We start from the raw sequence: 20,050 nt of genomic DNA on the forward strand, positions 1-20,050 counted from the left end.
AGCTCATAGCAATCAGCATATTCTTTTATTCTTCCTTAATTCTGTAAACCGCACTTGAAAAGTGCCAGCTGGAATTTAGTTGGTTGCTTTAGGCAGCCACTGCACTTCTGCACAGTTTTCACACACACAGACATATTATCCAAGGTGTAGAAAGACTCAATGCAGCAACAACAGTCCATGCCTTATAAATATATATACAGGGTTCCAGGAGCTGCATTTCTAACTACGGTAGTTAAAGGAGAGGTATGGGGTTTATAAAAAAATCAATAAAAAAAACAAAAACAAATCCATACTCACCCTCTAGGCTGCAGCTGTCCCTCGTTGCCTCTAAGACAGAGAACTGAGTGATCACATGACTGCTGATCGGTCAGTTATCCGTCTGCTCCGAGCAGAGAGAATTGACTGTCAGTCACCACTCTGCTCCTCCAGCACTCACTGGAGCTCTGGGATGCGGAAAGGGGTGGGTGCAGCTGGCTACAGCACTCAACTGCATACTGAGAGGTGGAGTGAGCTGTCAATAAGGCAGCTGGGTTGATCCGGACAATATTGTCTGGTTCCCTCCAGAGCCAGAAGCAGATCTGACATGTTAGCTGACAGCAGCCAGTAGCCAGTAGCCAGTAGCCAGTAGCCCACAATAAGGTCGCAAGAGAAGTAAAAATCATTGGCTATATTTCCCTTTTAAGCATATAAGGGGATTTCATGGCAGAAACACAGGGAGAACTTTGCACTTAATTTTCAAATTAGAAAATATGAATGCATTAGTAGAACAATGACAGACATGGGTGCTTGGTATATATGACTATACAGATTGTGCAGGGTTCTTTATTTAAATTCATTAAAGGGCCTCTAGGCACTGAATGGTTAAAGAAGTTATTTGCAGCAAAAACAAAACAAAACTAAACTGAATTTAATACATTATCAAAATCAGTGTGAATAAATCTGATGATACAGGAATCCTATTATTCAGTCTAAATTGAAAAATATGGGATTTTGTGCCCTCTGTAATACTTGGGGTCAGAAGTGAATCATTTGCATAAGCCTTTAATTAACAGTGCCAAGGGAGCTTACAGCCTTTGGAGAGAAACATGAAAAAAAAATGATTAATCAACACAGAAATATCAGATGGGACTGGCAAGATACCCCCCACCAACTCAAAGGCCTTTTAAGTAAAATTTAGTAATGGTCTCCATTAAATAGGCTATTAATGATCTATTAGTGGCCTGTGTGGAGAAGCTGCAGAAAGTACAAACTGTTCCATGTACAACATCCCTACATCCCTCAGTAAGGATCAGGTCATGAAAGCAGCTGCTGAATACCCTGAAGTAGACAGTACAAGACCTTTATATACTTTTCAGATTTCATACTTTGCATACAGAACACGCTCATACAAAACCCAGGAGTCTAGGGCCCAGTGGATGTCTATGGGGCTCAGCTACAATCTTCATGTCTCTGCAATAAACCAGTTGGACAGCACAATAGGTCAAAGCTATACTCCCACGTTTTACTTTATAAGGGAACATGCACTTGTAGGCAGTTGGTGTCTGATGGGGCCATACAAGTACGGAAAATTACAGAAAATAAAAATGGGGCAGCTTCTTTGTGTCTACTACAATCCTTATTAAGTTAAATCTGTTGGCATTATATAAATCCTGTATAATAATAATAAATAATAAATAATAAATAATAATAATAATAATAAAGTCCCAGGAGCAATCCTTCTGAGTGTATTTAAGTCTCAATCTTATAGCGCTGTATAGATCAAAAAGTAATATAAACCAAAAAAGTCATGTAGCACTAATGCTCACATCAATAGGGTTGCAGATATAGGCCACTATTGATGCTTTTAGGAATGGCAGTTGGATCCCGATGGAGAATATGTGGGGAAACAAGCCTCAAAAATGGCTATTAATTGCAGAGGCACTGTATGACAGAATAGTTTGCATTAAGGACTGGTCATTGATCACAGAGGACCAATAAAGACCAGTCTTTGATGTAAAAGATGCTCTCAACCATTCTGTTCCATATGCGTGCCTCTACATTAACTATTTTTTGGGCTTGTTTACTCACACATAAAAGTGATAAAAAATAAAAAAATAAATCAGAATTAGATGGCATACTAATAAACACCCTTGGAATGTCCCATTGGTATGCTTTACTGACTGCGAGCTGCATTAGTGCAAAAAGTTGGCTCACAAGCACGGTGTGTGCCTACGATGGATGTGTTCCTCACGTGCAAAGAAAATAATTCGATGACCAGCAAAGTTAATTGTGCTTACTTAAAGGTGCTTCTGCTTTGAGAAACTGCTAGTACACTTTTATAAACTAACAAGTTTACTTTAGTAGCTAGTTTGTGTCCTGAACACAACGAACCACCAACAATCTGAAAAGGCTAAATAAAATATTCACATTGCATAAAGCAGAATTCCATCATCTGCCTTTAAACAAATGCACCATATAGCATTAGCTGCAGGCATAACAAAAGTACAGAGTAACTAGAGTACTTCACTGAGACAAACAAAATGCCAATTGTAGTGTAGCTTGTACATCATTACTTTAAAACACTCTGCTTAGCAGGTCGGCTGCCAGAATTTCTTGTGCTGAAAGAGCAGTGCACATTATCCATGTGCATGAAAACAATATAGAGTGCTATTAAAACGGAAAAAAAGCGAGTGAGAGCCCTGTGATTATATGCTATACGTATACACGAGGAAAAAAAGGCTCCATCAATTAGTGGTAAAAACATACCCTGCTATTGTTCCTGGTATAAAAGCACACATTGACGAACAGGGTGAAAAAAATATTAAATTATGTCTCCTGTCATAATGAATCAGAGCCCAGAAGGTGGTCGGGAGGGGGAAAGGGAATCAGTGGGTTGTGATGAAATATTAAAGCCAGTCATTATTGATGAAAAATGAATTAGCCTTTTTGATTTCTGCAACCTTTAAATCACAGACACAGTTCTGGAGCTAATTAAAGCAGCTCAGACATATTTAGTTTGCACTGACACAGACACTTACAGATCTGTACTACTAAGGTTGTTAAAGTCATATTTAAAGCCATTTTTTTTCAATTTATTGTTGCATAAAAAATGATTAAAATGCGCGTCCGACATCTTCATCCCATGTATGGAGATTTCTCATCACTTCCGGTCCTATAGATACAATAGAAGTGAAAAGAATTCTTTATGAGGTGAAGGCAACTCCTTAAAGTTGATGTAAACCCTCTTCTATACCCAGTGAAGTGAACAGACTCAGATGATACACGGAGTTGAAACAAATCTCCCTACATACATTTTACATGTATTTCTGCTGTCTTGCCCTTTCCACATGCTTTGGAAAGTGCAGATCATGTTAAAAATCTTTATTGCCGTTTCAGTAGCACATAGGAGTGGGTGTGGAATCTGGGTTTACACTGTGTAAGAGCTGATTGGAGGAAAGGCACACACCTCATTCTCCAATAGGCAGAGGAACAAAGGAGCATGCAGAGCTGAAGTGTGAATAGGTAAGCTCTCTGCTAATCTACCCCTAAGCTCCCTCTTGACACAAATTTTAAGCTGCTGTTATCTCATATGTCAGAGAACTTGTCAGAAGTGACTCTGCTGCAAACAGAGGAACGGAGCAGGAGAATGAAACGCCACTTAGAGCTATGGAGAGAGATAAGTAAACACTACAGATATATGTACAGGGGGTCCCCGAGTTACGAACCTCCGACTTGCGAACAACTCCTACCTACGAACGGCAGGTGGCGCTGGTGGGGGCACATCGGAGAGTGGCGGAAAACATTGGAAAAGTCGTTCTGCGCATGCACGTCCAAATTATGAACAAATCTGACTTAGAAACAAACAGGCAGTCCCTAACTTGTTTGCAACTCGGGGACCCCCTGTACTTAAGTCAAATTGCATGAATTGGCTTTACAACCACTTTAAGCCTACTAGTACACACCACTATGTTTTGACAGACCCGGTCTGAGCCATTGTACTAACAATGTGATGTAAGTACAGCGATTTCCCCTGCTGTTCTATTGTGTTCTGACAGGGGGGCACCCCCTTCCCCTCCCTGCCATCACACTCCAGTCAGCAAGTGAATTACATCCAGCGCTGATCGGGAGCCGGTCAGTTGCTGGTTTTAAAGAATGCTCGTCTGATAAAAGCTGACCAAACGGCTATTGTCCGACACTCGGTCTGTGCGTACTAGGCTTTAGGCCGGTGAAGGGCAGTGGGAGGGTGGACCTCATATCTAACCTTACAAAACACATAGGGACATGTACTTTGTCACCTGGAGACAAAACACTGAAAACAAGTATGTGAGAGTTCTTATTCATAGGAAACCTATACTGAAAGAAATATGGGGGCCAACACTAATTTACAACTGGAAAAAACTTGTTGCGTAGCAGTCTATGGCTTCAATATTCTCTTGGTCACTCACTTTTAATAACTATGGAGATGAAGTGAGTGTGAAGTAAAAAACTCCTAACATGCATACTAGTTCTGGATTAGTGACTGTATTAAAGCCTTTAAATCAGCATTAAGGACGGACATCCTAAAGCCTCTTATACACCAGCTCTGGTTAGAGATGCTGTACTAACAATCCGATATTAGTACAGCGATTTCCCCTGCTGTTCTAACCTGACCCCCCACACCAGGACACTCCGGTCTGCACTCTCAGCCAATGGTCTGATTGGCCAATTGGCTGAGAGTGCTGACCGGCTGCATACACATGGGCCAAATGTCAGACATTTTTTTTTTTTATTGTACTCATGGCCAGAGTCTCCATATTTCTCCTAGTTTTCTTTTAAGTACAAACATGTCTTGTTTGACTTCAGTGTTCCTTTATGCATCATACTGCTTATTTAAATGCCAAGCTCCCTCCATTCAGAACTAATCAAAGAGACTCTTGGCATGTGTGAGAAAATTGCCAACCATGCCATTATCTGTTTTGATAATGCCATTTATACCCAAATCAGATAACATCACAAAAATGAGTATATTTAAGCTGCAAGAAACGACAAATATTACTTTGTGTTTAAGGAGCTGCATTTGCCATTTCATCTTATCAGATGTGCGTGTTGTCAGGATAACAATAACCAGACAATGTAAGCTAAACTTGTGAGTGACAGCATTTTGGAAAATGGTAATTACACAAGAATCAAATCTTTCACTGGAACAAAACACATCTTCGCACCCGCCTATATTCTCTTTAAGCTTCTATCTTTCTTTTTCCTTTATGAGGTTTTCTAGGGACCTCTCAGTTTTTACACAGATGTAAATATAACCTAAGCACATATATTAACCTTTCATACAGAGTAGGAAATCACCCTTGGGATTTCTTCTGCTTTGGATGGTCACTATAATATTGGTGGATGACAGCATTTTCAAAAGCAATTTCAACAGTGGCATCCTACACTCGCGGGTCGGTAAAAATTTCCTTAAAACACAGAGGTTGAATGAGGCCAAGACAATAGAGCTCTCCCTAGTGGTTGATCTGCAAATTTATATATTTCATACAACAGCAAATATGGAATAGCAAGCATTTGTTGTAAAAAAAATAAACACACAGTTCCCTACAAAAAGAGAAGTATTATAACTACCTTCACAGTGGCTCATGCCACCCATCAGAAAAGCTGCCTGAATGGCTTAGCCACAACATTAAAACCCACTTGAGGCCTGTTTTTTCTATATAGATGGTATGAGAAGAGAAGAGGCAGCCAGGCTTGGGCCGCACAAAACTGCACTTAACCTTTGAAGTGAAACTGTCAGCCAAGACTTTTAATTAGTACATGCAATACCATCAGAAAACTATAAACTATGAAACTACAAAAATATAATAACTAAAAAGTCAAAAACTTGTCAGATGAAGTTTACAGTAATTAAAAATTTGCATATATAAAAAAAAATACAATATAGAATTGCTGTACATTATGGAGGCACCCAGTGTACTATTCCTAATGAGTGTATGGGACAAACGCCAGTTTCTTTAAAATATGTTATAAATAAACTATTAATATTTTTATATGTCAGCCAAAACATTTAAAAACTGCCAAGAACATCAAGTATTGCAAAGATGGCAAAACCAGAGACATTCTGCAGACCAGCTTTTCTCAACCAGAGTCCCGTGATACCCTAATGACGGCCATACATGGTGAGAATTTGCTTGCAACCGCGGGATGCAGGGAAATTTTTTTTCACAATTCCCCCATCAATGTAGACTGTGCTTACAGGGGAATCCCTCCTGCTGAGACATTATCTGCTCCCAGCAGGGGTGGAGGAAGCCACCTCCACCAGGAGAAAACAGTGATTGCTATAGCTGCTAGCGATAATCGCAAGAGAATCCGGAAGGCTGGTTGTAACTATATTGTCTGATTGGTACATTCAGCCTGCCCATTAATGGTTAAATATATACCTGCTGAACCGGTTGAGATTCGAACTGTGTATGGCCGGCCTTAGGTTCCTTCTGACGTTTCTAGGGGTTCCTTGAGCAGTGAGCAATGGCGAATTGATCTCCTACCTACATGGATTACCAAAGCAAGGAGGCACTTTTACACTGACCACTGATGTTCAGGAAAGCCACAATTTATAAATATCTTTTTCATTACTACCAAATTCTAGATTACTAAAAATGTTGTTGTACAGAAAAGTAGGGTGTAAAAAGTAGCTGCCCTGGGATCATACTATTTATTATTATATATAAAACACTGTACAATTTAGCAATCATGCTACTGAATCACAAACTGTAGGTATGATTATTTTTAACAGGTGTTCCCGAGACCTGAGCAATAGATCAACGGTTCCTTGGAGGTAAAAGGGTTGAAAAGGTCACTGTAAATTATAGGTAGAAGAACCCCCAGAAAGGTGCAATTTCCTGTTTGTAGGGTTGGCTCACTTTTCATGGCTTTTTGTTTTTTGATTTTTTTTTAACGCATAATTGTGGCAGTCAGATATAGTTCCATATAGCATTCTCACTTCCTCCCATATATCGGGAAATAACTGCATTGGTTCTCTCTACATCTACAGAAAACAAGCATGTATGAATCTACAACTAACTGCATAAACCTTGCAATATTTATAACTGACATGGACAGGATACATTTTTCCTTTATAAACTGGTGTTTCACTTCACCAATAACGTAAAAAAAAGGGCAATAAAAATGAATACATGACAAGTTGCTCCAGGCCAATATCTGGATTTCATTATGACCCAACAAAAGTACAATGAGTGTGGAAGGGATAGACAAGTGAAGTGACTGCCATGGACAATGCCTTCTAATTGTCTGTTCCAGTAATATCAGGGAGGAGGGGGGAAAGAAGGCGCAGAATGGTTTATTTAATCGCTCTTATCTTTCTTCTTTAACAAGCTGAACATGGTAAATTTTCTTCCACATCCTGCAGGAGCATTTGCTTCCAGTTAAGTCCCAGGCTTTCACCTCTGGTGAGACGTGCTGCACCACGAGTGCTTCATCAACACGCAATGCTCTGTGCTGTTTCTATTTCCTGGAGGGAGAATCAGTATTTGTTGCAGACCGTGACAGGCTTTTGTTTCTTTTCATATGCCAACTTCATCTAAGGCATTATTATTTTTATATGCACTGCTTCACATTGGAAACACAGGTTTTAGGTTTTCATACTACGCTGATGGAACTCAAGTGAAAACACGGTTTTGCTGTAGCAAGACAAGACGCTCCAGCAGACAGGGGCTAGAAGATTTGGCATTCAGACATAGTTGCTGAAGTTAAAATAAATGGTCCAGCTTCGTCAGATGATTCTCATTATAAGCTATAATGCTGTCTGCAGAGAGTATGATTTTTCAGCCATTCCAGCGAGTCTCCATTTCCTTTTTGTACTTCCTGTCCTAGGTCCCGCTTCAGTTGTATTGACTTACAGAGGATCTATGAGTAATTGTTGTTATGGTGTTATGGGTAATATGAACAGTTTTTATCTTCAGTCACTTTAAAGTATTGCTCCAGTCATTTTATTTAGGTTTAAATAGAGAGGTAATGTATAGAACCTTTGTCAAGTATTATTGTCCAGCTCCCCATCTGAGACATATAACCTCACTTTGCTACTTTGGTCTACCCAAATCCACTATAGACTTCAATATGTTCAAAATTCTGCAGTCAGAATTCTGACTAGGTCTGGTACAAGTGATCATATTAACCATATCCTGGAGTCCTTGTACTGGCTACCTGTCAGGTTAGCCAAAGTTTTATTTATATATAAATATATATATATATATATATATATATATATATATATATATATATATATATATATCACAGCACTTTATACATATATATTTAGATCTAATGGTGTTATTCCACTGCAAAAATTGTCTGCGATTACCAAAAACCCTCTTTCCAGTGCCTCCTCACAGCCACCAGATACTGAGTGGATGTCTTCCAAAACTATGAGAGTTAACTGTGCAGTTGCTGCTACAGAGGAAAGTTGCACCTCTCACCCGCCCTCCATTGAGAGAGCTCGTCTTAGTACACTCCCACAATGTATCACATTCTGTGAATGGGTGGTGGAGCATTTGAATGACAGGATTCCACCACCCTATCTCAGGACAGGATGCATTGAAGGAGTGTAGTAATACAGGTTCTGTGAATGGTGGAGACGGGAGAAGGGGGCAAGTGAGTAGTGTAACTTTTCTCTGTAGCAGTGTTTGCAGTTAACTCTCACATTGCAACAAGACAGCCATTTAGGACAGTATCTGGTGACTATAAGGAAAAGCTGGATAGAATTTTATCAGCATTTTGTATGTACTGTTACACATATCTGATGTGTTTGATATTTTATCCCAAAAAGTAAAAACCTAAACTTCAGCTTTAAAAGCAAATATAATAATAAAACATATTTTGGTTCAGTTGTGTACAACCGCATGCAGGGGCTAGAATGATATTTCCCAACACTATGTGCATCAATAAAAACACACAGTCCCATAGCCTAGGTTGGCAAGGCACTCACCTGGCCCCTTCTCTTCTACAAGCTAACAGACTGGCTTCAGACTGCACTGTTAACTCTGTCCTGGGGAGATGAGAAGTACAGGGTACTAACACTGAGCTAACAGGAGCATTACAATTTGTAAATTGCAAATGCTGAGGTAGGAATTTTAAGGAATATATTATATATAAAAAATGTCTTTTCAAGTTTTTAATATTTTAAATAATAAAAGATTGGCTTGGTGAAAAAAAAAATATGGCAGATCTTTTTTAAAGATAAAACATTACAATTTATACATAGAAACCCAGGTTTCTATGTATAAATTGTAATGTTTTATCTTTAAAAAAGATCTGCCATATTTGCTTTCTAATATATGCAGACCTTATTTCTTTGGCAATCCTGTATAGCAAGGGTCTCCAAACTGTGGCCCACGGTTCAATGGGGGCCTTTGCTTGCCTTTATGCGTCCCTTGGGGCACTATTCCTCCCACTGACACCAAAGACAGGGCCCTATTCCTTCCACTGACACCAAACCCAGGACACTACTCCTCCCACTAACACCAGAGATGGATAACTAATTCTCCCACTGACACCAATTATGGGGCACTAATCCTCCCCACTGACACCAGAGATGGCCCTAATCCTTCCACTGACACCAGAGATGGGGGATTAATCCTTCCACTGACACCAGAGATGGGGGATTAATCCTCCCACTGAAACCAGAGATGGGGCACTAATTCTTCAAATGACACCAATTGTGGGGCACTACTGCTCCCACTGACCCCAGAGTTGGGAAACAAATTCTCCCACTGACACCATTGATGCAATTTTTTTGCTCCCATTGACCACCAAGCCCATGGAATTGTTCACTCGCACTGATGCCAGGGCATTTTCCACTCCCACTGACCACAATCTGGCCCCTTAAGGTTTGAAGGGCAGTAAACTAACCCTTTGTTTCAAAATTTTGGAGATACCTGCTGTATAGTAATTGTGATTTGATCCTCTCCTTCCTTGCAAGCCTTACAGCATTTATTAGATTGAAAATACACCATCTACAGGCATTCTGACACCAGAGGAAATGAAGTGTAGGTTTAGCACATGTTTGTCCACTTAAAGTGACTGCTCATAGATCGTTCACCATGTAGGGTGCCATTACCGTAACCAAAAAAAATGTCACAAATGGTGGCCTGGCAAAAGACACTGGCAAAGGGTTTCTTATGGCAACAGGAATCAGATCATATTAGAGTTATCATAAAAATCATACATTTTTATTGCGTTACAAAAAATTTGGCACAATCTCAGGCCAGAATGTAGAAAAGTACAGCTTCACCATAGCTGGCCTATAGGGAGTCATTATGATGAAGTAATCACCACACAAAAAGACACAGACGCAAGACACCACATATAACACGCGGACAGACTGTCAGATGAAAAAAAATCATCATAAAAAGTTATTACCCTAAAAAAGGGGAAGAAAGGCCTCAACAGCTACAGCAATAAATGACAGCCTAGCCACGTGTGGCCCCAGGAAAGATCTGAGTAGCAGGAGGAAGGAAAGGCTAGTTGATATTAATATAATATTTAGGAAGCTTGTCCTGCTTGCAATTTCACAGTGGTTGGAGATATTAGTCCTGATTGTTCCGTCTAGAAAGTAGTCATGATGACCTTGCATTGAGTTTTAAAAGGGAAAAATTATTTTTTAAAAGGAAGTCCTTGATGTGTATACACATTAGCTCACATAGCTCATATAAGTCCCAATAATAAAAAAAAAACCTTGATTATAAATGGGTATCTGGAGTAAATCTTTAGTAGACAGAAACACACTCTGGCAGTAAATGAATTTGGCCTACTATCAGTCTCAAATCCGCAAGAACGGTACGACAGTGTTCATCACGCTTTGGCAGTATAATGCAAAAGGAGGAGACTTCTTTCATGCAGAGATCAAATGGCACAAAACATCCATGGGCTCAATAGTCACCCTATGATGGAGGTACTTTACTGTCCTTTGTAGTGGATGTCGGGTTGTCTCTGTCCTTCACGGTCCTGTTAAGGGATTTGTGTATGGCCACGTCACTTACATAGATGCCATGGAGTGCTTATCGGGTTGTTGGTCCAGTGGTTAGATGTTCGGCTACATGCCGTCCGCAAATTGGGAGTCTTCTGTCCACGTCTTGAATCCTCTGTTCTGGGAGCATCACAAAGATAGCGTCACGTGACGCAACGGTTGTGAAGTTAACGCATTTCGCTAGAAGGAATAGCGTAGCTTCATTTGGACGATAATTTGACGGTGGGCCTCAATCCCTTTATGTCGTAATTTTAAAAGGGAAACGTGTCTTATTATCGAAGTGATGAGTGGTGATCTTCAAAGTAGCCAATTAAAGCATTGTCGGCTTAACCCATGATTAGGTCAGCATCACCATAAAGGAATACAAATAAATATTATTCCTTTATGGTATTTCCTTAAGTTCACAAAAATCAAGCTGTGATTGAGAGATAGAACTGTGAATCTACCATGACCTACTGCATTTATAATCGCTTAATTCTAACATGTTTCAGGCACTGCTGGCTGGAAGAGTTCAGTTAGGTTTACAAGACTAGATGGTTGCTGCTCAGTCATAGTCCAATCCGAAGTAACCTACAAGCTCTGAACAGCGATGTCTCTCTAAAGCTGTGAACCATGATAGTGTTTGTGAATCACAAGACTGGCTGAACAAAATTACAAACACAGTTCACTTGTATTTCAAATATGCATTCAGCCATAAGGTTGGAATTCTACTTTAACATTACATTTGTGAAGGAAGGATCAAACATTTGATTGGAATTTTGTTTTCTGAAACGTGATACAAAAATAAAACAACCAACCAAATGGTTTACTAGCCAGCTATTTCTCATTTCTTCCAAACAATATTCTCTTGACATGTCTGAATGGCATTTACACTACAGAAAAAAATACAGTTCACAAAAGGTCTTCTCTTTAAAATTGACATTTTCCCAACAGTGGTAAAATGCACATAGAAAAACATGTGATTATGGTATTTATGTGTCCATTAAACCAGACACAAAAAGCTATAGATGAGTAGCCTACTATTTGACTGCTATTTAGATGTGCCAAGGCTTTGTGCCACTTTGTTCAATTGTGCTTGCAGAACAAAGCACCCGGTATATGCGTGGAGAATGAAGGAATGCTTCAGGCTAGTAAGGAGGGTCTCATACAGGGGACCACAGACTGCAGGACGGGTGCTCTTATATTATTTTGTAGCTGCGTATTGTGATGGGCCAGTAACTTGTGTTTTCATCCTCATGCATAATATTAGCAGGTTTGATATGCTAAATGTGTTCCACCTAAATGTAATAAACGCAAGCAAACACCACCCTGATATTAAAAGCCACACTAAAACAGAAACTGTCAAGAATTTTGGCGCACACTGATGTACGTCGGCAGAATGGCACGGGCAGGCAAATGGACGTACCTGTACGTCCCTTTAAATTTGACGCCCTGCCATCGTGTGAGCAGACTCGATCGCTGTGGGCATACCCGCGATCATCTCATGGGGAGGCTGAACTAAGAGATGCCATTATAAACAGCATCTCCCAGTTCTGCCTAGCAACAAGTGACGCTGATCTCTGCTCCATGTGATTGGAGCAGAGATCAGTGTTCACTAAAAGAAAGCCCAGCCCCAAAAAGTTAGTAACACGCCCCTAGGAAGACTTAACCCCTACACTGCCACCCACTGGTTAAACCCTTCACTGCCAGTGTCATTTACACAGGAATCACTGCATTTGTATAGCAGTGATTGCTGTATAAATGACAACGGTCCCAAAAATGTGTCAAAAATGTACGATGTGTCCGCCATAATGTTGCAGTCACAATAAAAATCGCTGATCGCCATTACTAGTAAAAAAAAAATAATAAAAATGCCATAAAACTATCCCATTTTGTAAACACTATAACTTTTGCTCAAACCAATCAATAATCGCTTATTGCGATTTTTTTTTACCAAAAATATGTAGAAGAATGCGTATCGGCCTAAACTGAGGGAAAAAATGTTTTTTTCTATATTTTTGGGGGATATTTATTATAACAAAAAGTCAAAAATAATGTGTTTTTTTTCCAAAATTGTTGCTCTATTTTTGTTTATAGCGCAAAAAATAAAAACCGCAGGGGTGATAAAATACCACCAAAAGAAAGCTCTATTTGTGGGATAAAAAAGGACGTCAATTTTATTTGGGAACCACGTCGCACGGTCGCTCAATTGTCAGTTAAAGCGACGCAGTGCCGAATCGCAAAAAGTGGTCTGGTCTTAAGCCACCAAAATGGTCCGGGGCTGAAGTCGTTAAAGAGACCCTGCGACCAGCTTAAAAAAACTGAAGATAAAGGCACAATGCTTACTTTTAGTATTTCTTTCAAAAAATAATTTTAACTGTGCAAAGTACCTATCAATTAAATTTGACTACCCCAAGTCAATTCTCTAGTTTAGCCCTCTTCCTTTATGCACGTCACATCCCTCTCCTTTTCTGGTAGTGTCTAATTATTCTCTGTGCTGGCCAAGCTCCTCTATCTTTCTTCTCACCTCTCTACACAATCCTTTATGTACCTACCAGTGGAGGAGCAAAGTGGAATAGTATGGAGTGTCAGACGAGACAGCTATGAATCTGTTCGGTCTGCTGACATCACATCCAAGATGACAAGACCATCAGTAAATAGAAACATTCTAGCACACCTATTTGTACATAAAAGAAAAATGTAAAGGAAACAAGTGCCAAAGTTCATTAAAGGGATTCTACCCTAATGATCCCACAACTTGTAGCATCAAAAAAAAAAAAGAGGAACACACGCCTAACACACTAGGAAACCCATCTGAAGTATGGATAAACCTCAAAAACGTAATGGTAGAGACCTCATTCCCCTCTGCCTCACTGGGCTCTTTGTTTTGGTAAAAGATGGCACCAGCTGGCAGTCTCAGGCTTTTACACATAAATAACATGCACACACCCCAAACTTGCTCATCCATGTCTTCATGGACCTTGCTTCGTGCACTGGTATGCAGTCATGTTGGAACAGGAAGGGGCCGTTCCCAAACTATTCTCACAATATCGGGAACATGAAATTGTCCAAAATGTCTTGTTATGCTAACGCATTAAGAGTTCCCATCACTGGCACTAAGGGGCCAAGCCAAACCCCTGGAAAACAACCCCACACCATAATCCCCCCCCCTCCACCAAATTATTTGGACCAGTGCACAAAGCAAGGTTCATAAAGACATTAATAAAAGTGTCTGAGGTGGAGGAACTTGACTGGCCTGCACAGAGTCCTGACCTCATCCCAATAAAATACCTTTGGGGTGAATTAGAGCAGAGGCTGCAAGCCAGGCCTTCTCGTCCATCAGTGCCTGACCTCACAAATTATGTACCTTCCCATAGACACATGCCTAAACCTTGTGGATATCCTTCCCAGAAGAGTTGAAGCTTTTATAGCTGCAAAAGGTGGGCCAACTCAATATTAAACCCTTCGGACTAAGCCCGGGATGCCATTAAAGTTAATGTGCCCCAATACTTTTGACAATAGTGTACATGCACACATACATATATATATATACATCCACACACACAAATGTTTTGCCATTGTAAACTGTTTGGGTTGTTTTTATTAGGTATTTGTTCACATATACTTTAAGGCAAGATTTTTATTGAAACAAATGGTGAACGGTTCTTTACCCAGTGTGGTTTATAAATGGCACTGGATAAAGCACTGTCAGATAGCCACTGCGCCAGTTAATGTCTGAACTAAGCTGTCATCGACCGCGCCATTTACAAACTCTGTGTACAGACAGAGCTGATCTGAGCAGCTCTGTACATGGTCATCGCTGTGAATGGTCGCAGAGTAACAAAGCAATCACAGATGTAAACAGTGTACTCTTCACATCGGAGGGCCCATCTGTTACTCTTATAAAGGAGAAGAAGCAGCAGCAACATAGAAGGCTGGATTTTTTTAAACCTTTAATCGCCTTATCTGATATACATCTGATCTGCAGCTTGCCTCTGTATGGAATCTATATATTAACCCTTCATCTTCCTTATCCTGCATATTTACATATTGACCTCCTTATTTTCTTCCTCCTACTCTGTGACCTGTACATTAACCACTTAATCTCCTCCTCCCTCTGTGCATGCGCTGTTTCTAGTGAACCAACTCATCTACTCATGCACCAACCATGTGCCCAACTTGTATGCACTGTATCTACTGCATTCATTACCAAGGCTCTGCGTTTTAGCCCCTTAATATTTAATACCACCAAAAGAAACTGGCCTCAAAATATGACATAAAATAAATTTAGGTATAGTTTTGCATGATATACAACTGCCAGTCGAATTATCAGTAATGCAAAAATTTTTACCATTGCTGAAAGGTGAGACCTGTGCCCTCCAAAGCCTAATTACTGGCACATCCCTGTGATCTGCTGCCCCAGTGGCTGAAAAAGGGGTAACAGGGGGAACGGAACCCACCTCTGGATCACAAGGCAGGGTATGATTTGCATAACAGATAGATCTAACCAAAACAAAACAAAACCTTGTGGCTGGGATTGATACATCTAACCGTAATTTCAAGAGTCTTAAATGTGCTTGGTTTACATCAAACACACAGGGAAAATGAGACAGTAGATCACGGGTAGTTGCAAAATAATTTTTATGTTTCAGGGGAAAAACAACTGTCAAATTCCAGTCTAATCTAACCTTTCAGCAACAATAAGGAGCCTTTGAAATGTTGCTGTTTGGGTTAACCCTAGGGGTGGTTGTGCAACTTTCCAATTAAACATAGCTGCCAGTAATCAAGTTTCCCAATGCTCTGGATGAAATTTGGCATCTTTTGGTGAACTAAAGTTAAAACAGAAGATTACAAAGCAGAATGGTGACAACTTTCCTAATTAGGTCAACACAAAAGAACTCTAGTAAAGTCAATTACTGTGAAGAACATCTTCTAACAGGAAGAAAAAGGCTACCAGCAAAATCCCATTTTTCAGAAAGAACTAATTTGGGGCTGGGGAGAACATACAGGCACTTGCTTTGTAATAAAACACTTAAATATCAAAGGACCAAAAAGAAAAATTGATAAACCGGCTTCTACTGCCAGGCAACCAACAAAACAACATGCACTAAAATGCCACTGCAAAATGAAGAAACTGTCTCGTATAATTAGTGATATTTTTATCTACGATGATTTCGAGTTTGACTTAAAGTTGAAAAAAAAATCATCTAATCAGGCTCTTGATCAAAGGGAAATTTTTTCTGACATAAGCACTCTAGTTTCTAGAAAAAAACTGCGGATTTAAAGGCTTCTCTTTTATAAAAAAAAAAATAAACTTTATTTCAGTTAAGAATAGTGTAAAACCACTTAAAGTTTTCGTCTTATTCATTACAAAATATTCCAGATCTGTAATCAGTCACTGATAAGCAGAAAGCCACAAATAAAACACAATTTATCATTTAGGACACCCAAATACTTTGCCCAGTGCCTACCTGTCTACAGGTGAAGGCTTTGAGTTCCTCGGTTTCTTAACTTGGGCATACAGCGCCTCCATTTGCTTTCCGTCTCTTGGGCTTTGAGGTCTGCTGTTCAAATTAAGGGTACCGCTGTTAGGAGTAGTGTCGTACTGGCCCGTAGTAGCATAGGTTGGATCATCCGAGATGGTGTAATTCTTTGAATATTCATGAATCTCTGCATAGTCTTTTTCCCGAGCTTGCCTTTCTCGAATTTCTCGGGTTTTAGCCTGAATCCTGTGTAAATAAGAAATGATTAAAATGCTGGAAAGTTGGATCTGGAAAAAATTACTTAGAACTAAAATGATATTTTTATACTGTACAAAACACCACAGTGCCAGACTAAACTCAGTTGTCTTCTGCTTTACCTTCTTCCATTTAAACAAACATATTGTCAGTAGGCCCATGGTTAGAACAAGGTATTAAGAGATTAACTTCTTTCTATCATGAGTACTCCAAGGATATTCATTTTCATTTTCCAAAGTTAGAGTCACTGAATTGTGATGCTACTGAGATAAAAGCATTGTATGGTGGATTGAGAGGCATGGAACTCCTTCACCTTGCAAAAAGTTAAAAGCTGATCTTTAACACTACTGACATTAAAAAACAAAAAAAAAAAGCCCACCCTTACTAAACAAAACTGGTCATGACACATGGAATGCACCAAAGGCATCATTCAGAAAAAAAAAACTAGAGTAATAGTACCCCACCCTAAAGCCCCACACACATGGGCCGAATGCTGGCTGACATTTGCCGGTTCAATAAAAAACCGTCCGACATTCGGCCCGTGTGTATGGCAGTCGGTCCGACAGAAGCTGGCTGTTTGGACGGCTTCTGTCAGATGAGCATGCTGGAAAATCAGCAGCCGACTGGCTCCCGATCAGTACTCTCAGCCTATGGCAGAGTTCTGGCGTGTGTGTGTGTGTGTGTGTATGTGTGTGTGGGGGGGCGTCTGACAGCTCAGTGTGGGAGATCGCTGTACTATCGTCAGATCGGTAGTACAGTGGCTCCAACTGGAGGACAGTTTTTTTGGGTTGAACGGAAAAAACTCAGTATGTGTACCATGCTTTACTCTCCTGTACAGGGGACACAAAAGACGGATACCCTAGTATATGTATGCATCAGTGTACGTTAAGATTGTAAAGGGGTTGTAAACCCTCTTTTTTTTTTTTTTTAAACAAACATATCATACTTACCAACTCCACTGTGCAGTTCGTTTTGCATCAAGTGGCCCCGATCGTCCTGTTCTAGGGTCCCTCAGCGGCGCTGGTGGCTCCTCCCCGCATCTAGTGTCCACATTGGAGAAGCACTCTCCTTGGTGGACACCCGTGTCCATTCACACAGAATGGAGGACTCGGCCCCAGCGCCGCATCATTGGATTTGATTGACAGCAGCGGGAGCCAATGGAGTCCACTGCTATCTATCCAATCAGGACACGAGATTGGTGGGCTCATTCCTGGCCAGAGAAAGATCAGGATCAGGTAAGTAAAACAGGGGCTCGGGGGGGCTGCAGCACCACAGAAGGCTTTTCACCTTAATGCATAGAATGCATTAAGGTGAAAAGCCACAAGGGTTTACAACCCCTTTAAGGGCAGGGACTGATGTGAATGTACAATACACAGTATATATGTAAAGCGTTGCGTAAATTGACAGCGCTGTGCAAGTACCTGAAATAAATATCAGGTCTATATTGCTGTAAGTGCCCGTTTAGCTCCAGGCTTAACATATATCATGGAAAATAAAATGTCAGTAAAGGTAAAAGGTGCCACTGGAAGAGACACAGAGGGTATTATGTACCAATGGGGTAACAGATGCCAAAGATTGGGTTTCCCCTCATTTTGGTTAGATTTCCATCTACCTCCTGTCACATTTCTGAGTCAGGAAGCGAAAATAGACACCAGTATAAACCTTTCACATACTAACCAAAACTAAAAATTAGAAAAGTTTTTTGCTGGAGACCTACTTTTACTTCAAACTGTTTTCATCTGTGGCTTAAAAGCAACACAAAATTAGACTGGCAAGTTATGTGCCAATACAAACCCTGTCAGAGGCTTTAATAAAAAGGTCTGTTGTTGTTCAGGGCTCTTTTGTACTCTAGAAGACAGATATACTGCATGATGCTTAGGAGCACAATTCTCCAGCCCATCTCTAGGTGTCAGGAAAAGAGCAGGGGAAAGGCCTCTTCCACTAAGCCAATGTTCCAGACATACTACTTATTATAAACTATACATTTAAAATGCACATATACACCTTCAAAAGAAAGTGGAAAAATGTCAAGCCTGACGGATAGCGATTACACAATATACACAGGTGCCAGTCTGATGGCCCATTATGGTGTGCTGCAGGGCTGCTGCCTCTCCAGAAATCCCTGACAATTAGGTGAGCCGCTGAGGAAGCAGACTGCTGTTACTTGGCACAGCTATCTGACAGGAAGATATTTTGACAGCCATCTCTCTGCACCTCCACATTTCACTGCACATTTCAATTCAATACAGACCTATAACGCAACATTTACTCCGGAAGGTGAAAAAAAGCTGCATTTAGAGGAGTTCCATCTGAGCGCCAATAAGGACAGAACCAGAGAAAATTTACCCTGCTCTGCAGCACAATCCAAGCCTTATACAAAGTGATTAGAGTCTTGAATTATTAAAAATAGGAAACCTATAGTATGAAGACCTCCATTGCAGACCCGACCCTTCTAAATATATTTGACATATTGGCTGTAATCCTCATCTTAAGGCACCAGTATTACTATGTTACTTTCTCAAAACAAGGACGCAGAGTTCTGACTTTCCTGATCTGCATGTTCATCGTTCCAAGTAAGAAAGACAAAATACTGAAGCCAGACAGCCAGGAAACCAGCATTTTCAGAAGTAAAAACAGCCTATTTCTCTCAACACATATTCATGCCCCTTGAAAGGTTTCACATTTCCACAACTTAAATTTATTTTATTGGGTATTTTATTGTGATAGACCAACACAGTGTCACATAATTGTGAAGTGAAAGGAAAATGATACATGGTTTTACATTTTTTTTTTTACAATTAAATATCTTAAAAGTGTTGTGTTTGTATTCAGCCCCCGAGTCAATACTTTGTAGAACCACCTTGAGCTGCAATTACAGCTGCAAGTCTTTCTGGGTATGTCTCTACCAGCTTTGCATATCTAGAGAGTAACATTTTTGCACATTCTTCTTTGCAAAATAGCTCAAGCTCTATCAGATTGGATGAAGAGCACCTGTCAACACCAATTTTCAAGTATTGCCACAGAGTTTCAATTTTATTTAGTTCTGGACTTTGACTGGGCCATTCTAACACATGAATATGCTTTAATCTAAACCATCCCATTGTAGCTCTGGGTGTATGTTTAGGGTAGTTGTCCTGCTGGAAGGTGAACCTCTGCCCTAGTCTTAAGTCTTTTTTGCTGGCTAACATGTTTTCTTCTGAGATAGCCCTGCATTTGGCTCCATCCATCTTCCCATCAACTCTGACCAGCTTCCTTGTCCCTGCTAAAGAAAAGCATTCCCACAATATGATGCTACCACCGTCATTTTTCACAGTGGGGATGGCGTGTTCAGGGT

At 40.2% G+C, this 20,050-nt stretch overlaps 1 protein-coding gene across 11 annotated transcripts in view; it reads right to left on the reverse strand.

Moving 5' to 3' along the window:
• The window catches only part of PARD3 (par-3 family cell polarity regulator), an 835,070-nt gene that overhangs the window by 189,111 nt on the left and 625,909 nt on the right, over nt 1-20,050 (reverse strand). For 9 of the 11 annotated variants that reach the window (XM_077491101.1, XM_077491100.1, XM_077491097.1 and 6 more), the window contains one exon: nt 16,450-16,707. In XM_077491101.1, coding sequence (XP_077347227.1) covers nt 16,450-16,707 — 258 coding nt within the window. Of the gene's footprint in view, nt 1-16,445; nt 16,708-20,050 lie in introns of those variants that run through there. The other 2 variants (XM_077491102.1, XM_077491099.1) reach the window with 1 other exon arrangement.

This window comes from Lithobates pipiens, unplaced genomic scaffold (assembly GCF_037356315.1).
Source record: "Lithobates pipiens isolate NorthernLeopardFrog02 unplaced genomic scaffold, aLitPip1_a1.2 Scaffold_19, whole genome shotgun sequence".
NCBI lineage: Eukaryota > Metazoa > Chordata > Amphibia > Anura > Ranidae > Lithobates > Lithobates pipiens.